We start from the raw sequence: 12,571 nt of genomic DNA, 5'->3' as shown, positions 1-12,571 counted from the left end.
AGTGGCATTTGGTACAATCAGAAGCTGCTAGGTACCCTTGGAAGGAATTGCATCAACAAGATGGAATAATGGATTTCTTTATTACAAAGGATCAATAAGTACTGCACAGATTCTCCTTCCCTTACCTTTTGTAGTTGATTCTTTGCCAGCTGAGAGACCACAGAGCAGTACAACAGAAGACAGAATAGACTGGCATCAAAAAATGAATCCACAAAGTCAAATCAACTAGCTCTTACTGCACAACTAATCCAATTCCACCAGTGTACAGTAATGTATCACTCCCATAGAAACTTCCTATAGAATTCAAATGCAATTCAACCAATACTGTTCTACTAAAGTTACTTCAAAAACCTGCAGAATTTAGTGGAGAATGAGAGCCTTTCACTATATGACTTAAAAAACACACATCCTAGAGTTATTGAACAGGGATGTAATCTCCATTAATTTATAAAGGATGTTACAAACATTCTATAATGAAGTTATTTTCTATTAGATTGCTTGGGGCTTTTGCATAAAAGGTGAAGAGGTTCCTTATGCTCAGCCTATTCCCAGCCTCAGAAGCCAAGCTCCATTATCCATGCACTGTTCAAAGTGTTCATCATTCTTGACCCATTCTTCACACAGGGGCTCTTCCATCCTCCCCATCCCATCAAAATGCATTGCTATACAAATCTGCTTAATTGACCTAGTTTTCTTCCTATGAAAAGGATGACAACTTTAGCCAAATAAAATAAATAAGCAAGAAATACAACAGGCAACACATGTGATAATCAGTGTAATGTAGTGACTCTTATTCTGTGATCCAGCAGTTTGTATGACTCCACAGTCCATGGAAGTACACAATCCACTCTAAAGGCAGTGAAAGCAGGTGAGAAGAGCATCATTTACCCTGTCCAACAGTTTTTATGCACACAGAATATACATCAAATTCAATGGGAGCATTGTGCATAAGGACTGCAAGGCTGGGATCTTGCTTGCAAACCGCATATTGGATGTAGTGAGGAGGGCAGTTCCTCCCACATAGTGTTAAAAAAAAAAAAAAGTGTCATGGTTTAACACTTCTACTGCTACTGTTTAATGCCTACTCCACAAGCTGCCAACAAGCAGTTTCGGTTGGTTGTAGGGTGACCAGATGTCCCGATTTTATAGAGACAGTCCTGATTTTTTGGGTCTTTTTCTTATATAGGCTCCTATTATCCCCCACCCCCTGTCCCAATTTTTCCACACTTGCTGTCTGGTCACCCAGGTTGGTTGGCTCAACCCCTAATCAAAAAGTAGTATCTGACAGTACTTTCTTCTCCCTCCTGTAAATGTACATGAGCTGTGAAGACCTTATCAGATATTAATGTGTGTAATTCAGGCTATGGGGGGGGGGGGGGAGAGGGGAGAAGAGAGATACTAGCTGACACTATGAGCTGCTTGAGAGATGAGAAAATCTGACCTGAAATTAATCTATCATCAGGCTACCCTTCAAGTGCATTAAAACATGTATTCTCTACCTATTATGGGGCCTGATTTTCAGGTAATCTGGGGGTGCAGTCAGGTAGCTAGACACCTAATTACCAGCATTTGGGTGTACTGTTATCTGTGGGTGGAAAAAAAAACTGGAGGCTGACTACTGGAAGTAAGTGAGCTTTTCCCCACTGGTGCTGGGAGGATCCGCTGTCACTTACAGAGCTGAGATCCTGGCAGTTCATCATCTTCAGGAAAGCAGAGGGGAAATGAGATGCTCACATACAATGGTGAGGAGTAAGGATACGATCTGGTCACGGATTCCATGACTTTAACAGATCTCTATGACTTCCGCTTCAGGCCCCCCCAGGGGCCAGCAGAGCTCAGGCAGCCAGCTTCTCTTCCCTTCCCCCAACCCCCACCCCTATGGGCTTTGGTTTCAGCCTTGCACTGCAGGGCTCTGGCTTCCATGACTTATGGTTTATTGTCTGTGTCCTGCCGGTGAATTTTAATAAAAATCCCTGTGCCAAAATCTTAACCTTAGTGATTAGCATGGTATAAGAACCCTACACAGAACAGAAAATCTTAATAAAGCCTGTCCTAATTACTCAGTGCTCCTTGCTCCATTTGATACCAAGGTGATAGGTACTTTACAAACATGAAAGGTAGATTTGATAGCTGTATTAGGAAGAGCGAGAATTCGCTCTGCCTGAGACTCGGGAAAAGTGAGTGGACAGAATCAGATATACGCACCTTGGGAAAGCCATCTGTAGGGCCACACTGGGCTGCCTTCAGTTCATAAACAGAGGTTTGAGTGAAGAATTGCTGTAGTGCCAGCACTGTTGCTTCAAAGACAGGTATAATATGCTAATATAGTTTATCAAATTGGTAGTCATCTAGGATGCATAACTTGGCAATTTGGAACTTGGCAGCAACAGCCAAGATACTACTCAGATCCTCCTGCTCTAAAAGAACAAGTCCCCACCACTTCAGCAAGATGATGCTCCATTAGCTGTTAGCAGTATAGGGCCTAGGGCATCTAGTTGAGCAGTTCTGATAGTCTCCAGTAGATGCCAGTGATACACACACACACACAGTTTGTTTCAATAGTTTAGACATGCTTTTCCTCCCACCCTCAGATTTAATTATTCTCAACATTTTCTTAATTTAATGGTGAAAATTGAAAGTTAAAGAACCTATGTGCAGTACAGCAAAGCACCTTAACACAACAGTATACCATACAAATGTGAAGCAGTAGTGGCATTGCCAACACAAGCTGTACTTCTGCACAAAGCATGTTTATTAGCCATGACACAGAATAAAAGCATTTTCAAAGAGCCAGCGAAGAAGACAGCTGCTGCAGCTCCCCTAATTACCTTTCCCCAGACATCAAGAGTAATTTACAAGTTGGATAATATTGCTGGAACTAAGCACGATCTAGAGCTGCACACTAGCTCTCCTATTCAGTTTTAAAGACCATGTATAATAGTAGAAATACAACCATTCAGCCCACTCCTGTGAGTCAGGTTGTCTCCTGGCAGATTTTTTATTGCACATTCTCCTTTTGTTACTGGAAAACATTGAGTTTGTTTTACCGAGTAATCAGGCAATCACCATGTCTTGTTACTGGCATAAGCCAGCAGGACTTGATATAATAATAATCACTCTCTCTAATCTATTACATTAAACAAAGATAGTTTAAGATGCTTGGTACAAATTATGCTTCTTAATGCACATTCTGGGGCACGGAGGTAAAAAAAATCAATAAGTAGAACAGAGGGAATGTTAGCTTCACGTATATTCCGATTAAATTCTAAATTAAACAATCACCAGCGCATTTAACTATTCAGAATACACTTGTTCAGCTATGGGCCTGCTGTTTTGCATCTAACCACAACTTAAGAAAATGTATAAGAAGTCTGACAAATTGAGATGTCACTGACAATCAATCTTAATTACACCAGGAGGAAATATTTCAGCCAATTGTAGCCCAGAAAGATCTAACGCTCTCCCTGACCAATGGCACTGAAATCCCTGGTGAGGCAAGAGACCACTTTTTTTTTTTTTTATTATTATTAAAGAGATAATTAACATGTGTACAGACGCTTCCCGATTTATGCAAGCGTTCCTTTCCGGAATGCCTTGCGTAACTCAAATTTTGCATAAGTCGGAAATGTATCTCTGACCATTATGCCAAAAAAAAAAAAAAAAAAACCCACACACCCCACACCACAAAACACACCCATAAGTCGGGTCTTGTGTAATCCGGGGAGCTTCTGTATAACTAATATGCACATGCACAGGGCCAGCTCTAGGCACCAGCAAAGCAAGCAGTTGCTTGGGGCGGCAAATTTGCAGGGGCACAAGAATCCAGCATGGGAGCTGAGAACCAACAGGGGGGCCTGGGAGCTGTAGTTCGTTGGTTAGCTCCCTGCCTATAGAGGCAACCCTGGAGCAGGGAAAGAACTACATTTCCCAGCATTCCCTTGGCTGCAATTAACAGGAAAGTGAGGGGGAAGGTGTGTGGAACTGAAACCTCATGCTGCAGCTTGCTGTGAATGGTAGGGACAGAGCCAGCTCTAGGTTTTTTGCCACCCCCCACCCCAGCCCTGGGCTCCCCCCGCACCCTCCCTGTTGCCCCAGTCCTGGACTCTCCCCTGCCCACACCCCCTGCTGCCCCAGCTCTGGCCCCCACCTGCACCCCCACTGCCGCCCCAGCCCTGGACTCTCCCCCGACCCGCATCTCCTGCCACCCCAGCCCTGGGCTTTTCTTCCTCACCCCCCACCCCCACATGCACCTCCTGCCTCCCCAGCCCTGGGCTCTCCCCCAAAGAAAGAATTGGGTGGACTAAATGGACAGTGCACCTCTCTATCTGAAACCTAGCAAGGGAGATCCCACTAGAATTTAAAATGAAACGTAAGGGAGGGGAGGCTCTACTAGGACCTGGGCAGCTTTAGATACAGTACCAGGCACGTAGGAGAATTTACACTTCTGAGCTATGGAAGCAGAAACTGACTTTTCTTTTCCAGGTTTAGCTAATATTCAGAAAGGGAATCTAGCACCTGCCTTCCAGATTTGAACACCCTCAAAATTCAGGAGTGCTCAAGCTCAATTTGGGCAGCTGTTACTTCATTTCTCCCAAATCAAATATACTGATCCACTGTAACGTGCTGTAGAAAAAGTAGAATAAATTGAGCAAGAAATGCTTCCCAGTGGTTATTACGACTGGAATTGCTATTTTCAACAGTCATTGCCTTTTTTTTTTTTTAGTTTTAGTTTTATTTGTTTAAAAGGAAGACAGTAATATTGCATTGGCAAGTTCCCCATAGAAACAAAGAGTGGAACAAAAGAATAATAAAGGCACCTCAACTTTTCCTCATTTATGTAGGACAGTCTTATAATATGCATCCAGATATCCTTCAATCACACAAGCTGAAAATTGTTCCACTTTACTGCAGTTCAGTAACCATATGGGAACCAATCCTGTCTGTGTTCTGTGCACATCCAAAATTCCTGCTGAATGACCCGCCCTGGGAGCGAGTTACCAGTGACCCAGGGCTGGGGTGGCAGGAGGGTGCAGTTATGGGGGAGAGAAGGGGGGAGCCAAAAATTTTTTTTGCTTGGGGCAGCAAAAAACCTAGAGCCGGCCCTGCGCGCGCGCGCACACACACACACACACACAGGACCAAAAGTGAAAATCTACGGAAGGCTCTCTGCACAGTCTAAGCGCAGTAATGGAGGGAACGGGGAAAAGAAGGGAATAGGTATGCGAGAAAGATTGTGCAGATGGTTTTGAGCCTTGGAGTGAGCGAGCTCCTTGTGGCTCTGCATAGGCATACTATTATCTGGAACTAGGGTACAATGGGTAAAATTCACCCCATACAGGGAGCCCGCACTAGGCCTTTGTGTGACCCACAACCACTGAGCGTGGTGGTCTGTCCTGCTCTAGTGGTGGCTGAGCCATCTACAGAGGCTAATCAGCTTAGATACAATTGTGCCATGGTAAAATTATGCATAATTCATGACAACAAATAGATACATTTCAGGCTGTGGTCATGACAACAAAAAATTGTGTAACAACTGAATGTTACCATAAATATGCATTTATTGACGCAAACAGTGTAATGATTCTACTAAACAAAATATAGGGCTTGTCTGCAGGAACATTTAGTATGTCACAAGCTGGGGCGTGAATCTACCCTGCAGTAGCCTGCCGTGGACCAACTGTTCCTGTGCATCATGCTGAAGGCGATTTAATCCTCTTTGAAACGGGAGTAGATCCAAGTGCATTAACAGTTTTTAAATGCACCTTGGAGCATGGTGTGACATATGTACCACTTAAGTGCAGAGGCCTTGTACCACAATACAATGTTCTTTTGATAATGTAGTATCAAAACCAGCAAAAGCAATATTCTGGTTTGGAAAGGGGACTTACCCATGTTTCTCTTGACTTGGGGCCAACAGGATTTCACTGCTACTTTCGTCAGCAGGGAGAAGCCGAGCAATATAGTCCCCGCTTTGTTGGAGATGCCTGTACACAGACACCTGCATAGTGCATTGCTCACTACTGCTCCTCAGCCAGGGGCTCAAGATGATGGGGCTCATGCTTTCTGATGTATTGAGGAACAGGAATGAACCTAGGAAGAAAAAGGGAACAAGAGTTTTTAAAAAACAGTGCTTTTCAGACCCCCAGATAGAGGAAGCAGTTTGTAAAATGCCGTGGACTGAGAATCTGTACTGAATTGAAGCAATGATTTGACATTTAAAAATGTATGCAGAGTGGACAAGGCCATAGAAAATTTTGCAGGGAAAACACTACATCTACAGGTGACTGAAGTAGATTAGGATTTATCAAACATTTGAGAGTTTTCCTAATAGAGAGATTCGCTTGGGGACTTCACCCCTTCAAACGTCTCATGTGTGATTTAGATCCAAAGTTCATGGCTCTGATCTCTCTGGAATAGGGTCCCAGCTTGTCAGGTTGGGTTATATTAGAGCTCTCTCAGTGGCCCCATTTGTATTCTCATCCTAAACAAAGCTTACAGTGATTATGTTGCCTGTATAAATAGAAAGCACAAATTCATCAGCTGTGCTCTTATAAACCATACCGTATATTCAAAGCTATTTGTGTCAGGATAAATGCTTGATATTTTTATTGCTTCAGCCATTTATTCTGACATATTAATTTTATATGCACTTAATCCACATGAAAGGTTTGATTATTATCTGGTACATCGACTACCTTCATTTAATCCTATTTCAATAACACCTCAGACTTATGCAGGGGTTCAGAGCTAATGAACTCTCCGCAGATTAAAGCTCACCTTGAGTAAGCAAAAATTACCCTCTTTTGGCAGATACCAATTTACCAAATATTCCATAGAACAAGCACTAGTCAAATAGAAAAGGGAGCCAGTTTTTGATACAGAATATTTTCTGTTTTACCATATGCACTCATTGCCCCTGTGAGAGAACATGGCAATACTACTTTGCACTAGAGACGACCCTTACCTCCTGATAGTGGTGTGGCAGAGTAAGAGCAGTGGCTTCAGCAGATGTAACTGAGCATGCTCAGTCCATGTGAGCATACTCAGTACAAGCCAAGCAGCAAATATGGGGGAGAGGGGGCACGTGACCTCACGTCTCCCGCCGCCCCCTGCATTACCTCTGCTTTGCATTCCCATAAGGCTTTACATCACAGACATCAAAAAGCTTTCTAAAGTAGGCATTAATGTTCACAATAAGTCTTCAAGTTCTGTATTCTCATTTAACAGATGGAAGAACTGAGGCACAAAGAGGCTGAAGTCCTTTCAAAAGTGCTCACTAATGTTAAGTGCTTTGCTTTCTCAGATGCCCAGTGTAAGACAAGGGCATGATTTTCCAAATGCTAACCACCCATAATAAAGGGAAGTACATCTGAAAATCAGATCCTAAATATCTCAAGTTAGACACCTAATATCAGTGGGCACTTCTGAAAATTTTCAACTGAACAACTTGCCTAAGGGGACACAGTACATCAATGGAAGAGTTGGGAATAGAACCCAGGTGTCCTGACTCCCAGTTCATTGCTCTGACAACTAGACAACACTGTCTCCAGAGGCATGTTAGCAAGCATATACTTGACATCAATTTTAGCTAGCAAATATTTGTCCTGAAAGCAGCATTGGGCAGTAAAATGTCAGAAATAGTCCCCTCATGACAGAAGATTCCATGGGCGGCAAGTAGAGAGAAAGAGTGAATCCATGAATTACTATTAGTTCCTTTAGTGTCAGATAAGGAGGTGCAAGTCTCCTCACTACCTGGACCAAATACATTTCCTAAAGTTTAAGGGAGTTTATTTATTTGGCTGACCAGTAAAGAGATGATAACTGTATACATCACCCTTGTGCTTTCCCATCTCTCTCTGTGGTTGAGAACAACAAGAATTACAGCATTAAATCTCATAGCTTTATTTTTCCACCCCCACAAGAACACTGAGATCACAGTGACATGAAAGAGAGCAGAGATGTCTACTCATGGCAGAAAGACACTAAACCCTGCAATAATTGCTGATAACTTGCCAGATTCAGGGGGCCACTGGCTCATCTTATTGCCTTGTGATGGGGAGTAGGATTTTAAAGCTATCATAAATTAGAAGGCAGTTTTGGTTCCTTCACGGCTTACTTGCAGTAGGTATAGGAAAAGTGCTTCCAAGCAAAAGTGCTTCCACTTTTGTGCCCAGGTTCAAGGCTAGACTTAGAAAGACAATGAGATCTCAAATAGGAAAAGATATCTACCTCAGAGCAACCAGTAAGTGTTAGACAGTCACTACTCTTCTTCGTTTGGGCTATTAACAACAGGGTTTTCTCCCCCAAAGCACTTGCTCATTGTTTCACCCATGCTCAATTCTACCTATGAACTGAAGTGTGCAGGTCTGTCCACATGAAGGTTACAGAGCCGTAGCGATGGAGCAGTCCAGACGGTGCTATGTGGCAGCTGCATTGAATGATCCCATGCTGCACTGTTCCAAAGTGAGGGGTAGAGCGTCATGCTGGAGGAACTCCCCATCCTCCCCAAAGCCGTGCTCTTGTGACCAGTACATAAACACACTAGGGAAAGCCTCTTAATGTACTTTTGTGGAGGCTACCCAACAAACAGAGCACAGGAGCTGTAATGTACCATTTTTAGAGGATGTAAACATACCTTGGTTTCTGAAAGCACAACTCCCTCAAGGGAAACAGCACTGTCTACTGCACTTACCTTAGTGCTGCACTTACTGCTATTCTACTCCATAAACACTCAGGGAAGCACTCTCAGAATTCTGTATGGCTGTGGTGCTTTCAGAATTTCCAGAAGGTGAGAAGTGATGGATTTGCTGTGAACACACACAGCAGATTCTGGAAGCAAAACGTGTATCTCAAAGATCCCTGATAACAGACTGTACATAAAATTTCTCCATTTCAGAACAAAACATTGGTCCATCAGCTCCTACTTCCTGCGGAGACTAATACCCGATGTCTCAGAGGAAGACCCCATCTTTCCATAATACATCTAGGCATTTAAGTCTACCCCTTACTACGGGTATGTCTACACCAGAAACACAACAGTAGCATAGACACTTACTACTATGAAAAAGGTTCTTCCATCACTTTAGTAAATCCAGTTCTCTGAGAGGCACTAGCTAGATCAACTGAAGAATTTTTCCATAGACCTAGCAAAGTCTACACTGGGGCTTAGGTCGACTTAATTACATCATGCAGGGAGTGAAATTTCACAGCCCTAAGCAATGCAGTCAAGTCAACCTAACTCTGTAGTGTATACCAGCCCGTAGACTGCACAGTTTTATTAACATTATGCAGATCCTTTTCAAAGCCACATTAATACACATTAAGGATGGGTCCAAAACTTCAGACCTGTACGATTCCAGGTAAATTCAGTAGATCAGTAGGAATGTGTCTAAAATCCTTATTAGGTTATGGATTGTAACTTTTCTAAGGAGCCATTATATAGCAGTGATGTTTGCCTATTCATTGGGAATGAGAGGGAAATATACTGTTTTCCACCTGGTGGGTTCCCAGGCAAAACTGGGTCCTAATCTGTTTATCAGTTTTCAGTATTCCTCCAGCAAGAGGAAGTCCATGTGGCAAGCTGCATCTCAGATCGTGTAGGTCTGTAGGGTTGTAAGGTTTCATCAGTAATTTTCTTGGACTGCTATTTTCCTTTAGTAGCTTACAGCTCTAATGAGGCTCTCGGGGATCTTGCAGGGTGAATAACTAAGAAAGAGCACTGCAGCTTCAAACAAACTTCTACTGATAGTTGGGTACCTAGGGAATATAAACTGAGATGAAAGAGCCCTTCATAGAACAAGTTGTCAGTATCATGTTCTACCACTTGTAAGATTTTTAAAAATTAATAAAGCACTGGTATGTTGCAGTAACCCATATTTACTACTCAGGGGTGAGGTGAAGAGTTTGCAACTGGGGAAGCTGATTAAAACACTAATGCTTCATCTTAGGATACGGTATACTCACTAGTGAGACATTGAAGAAGCCTGCTGTCACCTCTTAAACTAGAGTGGACACTAGTTATGTCAACTGAGTGCTGGGATTGAATAGATGTAATCCCCTAAATAAATATAACCAATACTGTGTCTCAAATCCAGAGCCACTTAGCTCTGCATGACTCTCACTGTGCTGCTCAGTCACTAGGATCACTCACAACTACATGGGGGCAGTTCAACAGAAAGTCTCCTGCACCAAGAGAATAAGCCACTACCACTCGAACTAACAGAAAATCTCCTCTAGCTGTTGCAACTTAAGGGTTATGACACTTGGTTGAGCCATTCTAATTCTATCCAGCAGAGGGCAGTAGTAGACATCTCTCTCTCACACACTTTCACTACAATACCTTATAACGTAATTGTGCCTTTCATCCAGTCAGATTCCAAAGTGTTTCACAGACTATATCCTACAATCGCACACCCACCACTGAAAAAGTGCAATTTTTGAGTTAGAGTGATTATATGCTAGCAACATTATTTAAAACAAAGAAACATGGCTGAGTAAAGGGGTCTGGCATTTGTAATGCCAGCTCCTAAACTTCCTCCTATCCCCAGCATGTCCATCCCCCCGAGATACAAATCAGAAGCCTGAGCAAATCGATATTTAGGACTTTCCCATAGTGTAACTGCACTGTTTCTCCACCTAATATTTGCAGTCAACCCATAATGGGTTTCTCCATCTGTGTTGGTTATTTCCTTTTACAGTGTCTGTATTAATGGTCTGTCACTCCACACCTTGCACAAAAAAAAGATATTTAAGAATAAGCACAAGAGAATTATTGCAACTGACATTAAAGTGTATTTAGAGCACCCTAATGATTGCAACATTCTATAGATGAATAAATCTTGCACTAAGAATTACTGCCTAATGGTTGGAGGTTTGTTTCCAGCATTTTAAAATTCATACTGTGAGAAGGGAATGATGGCTCAAGGGATTAGTAATGGCATATTGTTGTCTTCGCTAGTTCAAATTCAGCCAGGATTATTTGGGACTGAAGGTGTAATATTTACTTTTTAAGAATCATCACTGTCCGAGTGTTCGGTGCAATACAGGACACAAATGTTGTCTAAACCACAGTACTTAACCCCAGGAGCTTACAAATGAAAAGACTTACACCGATCAGATAAGAATGCATTAGAAGACACAGACCAAATCATTACCACCTGGCAGCTGTTTGATGGCCTGTGTGAACTGAACTGGTGGAACAGACCTAATCTATTGGACAGAAATTCCACTTTTCCTTTAGCGATACCAGTGAGTGATTGGGCAAGGAGTGTGAATTCATTTCTCAAAACTGTCCCTTCAGAATAGGATTGAGGCACATTGGTAGAGAAGCATGCACCGTGAGATTTTTTGGTTGAATCTGTAAATATGCGAGAGAGAGAGAGAGAGAGAATGAATACTCTAGGGCTGGGCACTGGGAATCTATAATGAGCACTAAATTCATTTTTATCCATGAAGTCTGAAGAGTGCACAAGCTCAGGAGAGCAGGGCAGACTCACTCTGAGATCTCCAAACAGGAATTTGCCTTTTTTGCTCATTATGTGAAATGTCTAAGACAATTTCTGTGTCGCAGCTGAAATGTATTCTGAAACCTGTCTCAATTGTCCATTATTTTGAAGGCGTATTGCTCATTGTACAACCAGGTACCTACACCCCACGCTAACCTTTGGGTATTTTGCTGTACTTCATCTTTGCCACTCAGAGAGGCTACATCAATGAAGCGAGGTTACAGACAACTTTATTTGTGCTAGAGACATTAATCCCACCCCATTTAAAGTGCAATCTTACTTGGAAAAGTAACTTTTTCCAAAGGGCATAGCAGAGCTCCCCTTCAGTGATTTTTGTATCAAATGTGCACAGGATGAACAGAAGACGTCTGCAGGGTTGGAAGTTAGAAAGGCATCTTCTGTCCAATATGTGTACATGTAGATGGAAGCATTGACAGCAGAACCACTTTCTGCAACTCTGACCCCTACCCTTTCTGGCTGCTGGAAGAATGTAGAGAACATTTAGTATCCCTTCTAATTATCAACACCACCCTGGATGAGGATAATTATCATCCATTGCAAAAACAGGCACTGTGGGTGGACTAAAGTAACCATTACTACACACTTTGCCAGCTGCCACCTAGTCTCTAACCTTTTTTTAAAGCAAGCTAATTGAGAAACTAACAAAAAACAGTCATCAATCCTTCCTCTCAGTTACTTGTATCCTGGATTCCTCCCAGTCAGTCTTCAAACCAGGATACAGTAGAGGCATACTGGTTGCTCTGGTGAATGACCTCGTGTCCATAAACAAGGGAAATATATCCATACCTTCTTTGAGGGACCTCTCTGAAGCAGACACCAAGCATGGAAGAGTTCAGCTCAAACAGAAAAAGTTACAGTGGAAAACAAGTTTCAAAGTAGCAGCCATGTTAGTCTGTATCCGCAAAAAGAACAGGAGTACTTGTGGCACCTTAGAGACTAACAAATTTATTTGAGCATAAGCTTTCATGGGCTACATCCGAAGAAGTGGGCTGTAGCCCACGAAAGCTTATGCTCAAATAAATTTGTTAGTCTCTAAGGTGCCACAA

The 12,571-nt window shown here is 42.5% G+C and overlaps 1 protein-coding gene across 1 annotated transcript in view; it reads right to left on the bottom strand.

Moving 5' to 3' along the window:
- LOC117874458 (ALK tyrosine kinase receptor-like) overlaps positions 1-12,571 on the bottom strand; it is a 129,093-nt gene that overhangs the window by 27,234 nt on the left and 89,288 nt on the right. The window contains exon 4 of the mRNA XM_034764599.1: positions 5,889-6,090. Coding sequence (XP_034620490.1) covers positions 5,889-6,090 — 202 coding nt within the window. The remainder of the gene's footprint in view (positions 1-5,888; positions 6,091-12,571) is intronic.

The sequence above is a fragment of the Trachemys scripta genome, chromosome 3 (assembly GCF_013100865.1).
Source record: "Trachemys scripta elegans isolate TJP31775 chromosome 3, CAS_Tse_1.0, whole genome shotgun sequence".
NCBI lineage: Eukaryota > Metazoa > Chordata > Testudines > Emydidae > Trachemys > Trachemys scripta.
The sequence above is the reverse complement of the archived record's forward strand: the minus strand, read 5'-3'. Positions and strand labels throughout refer to the sequence as shown.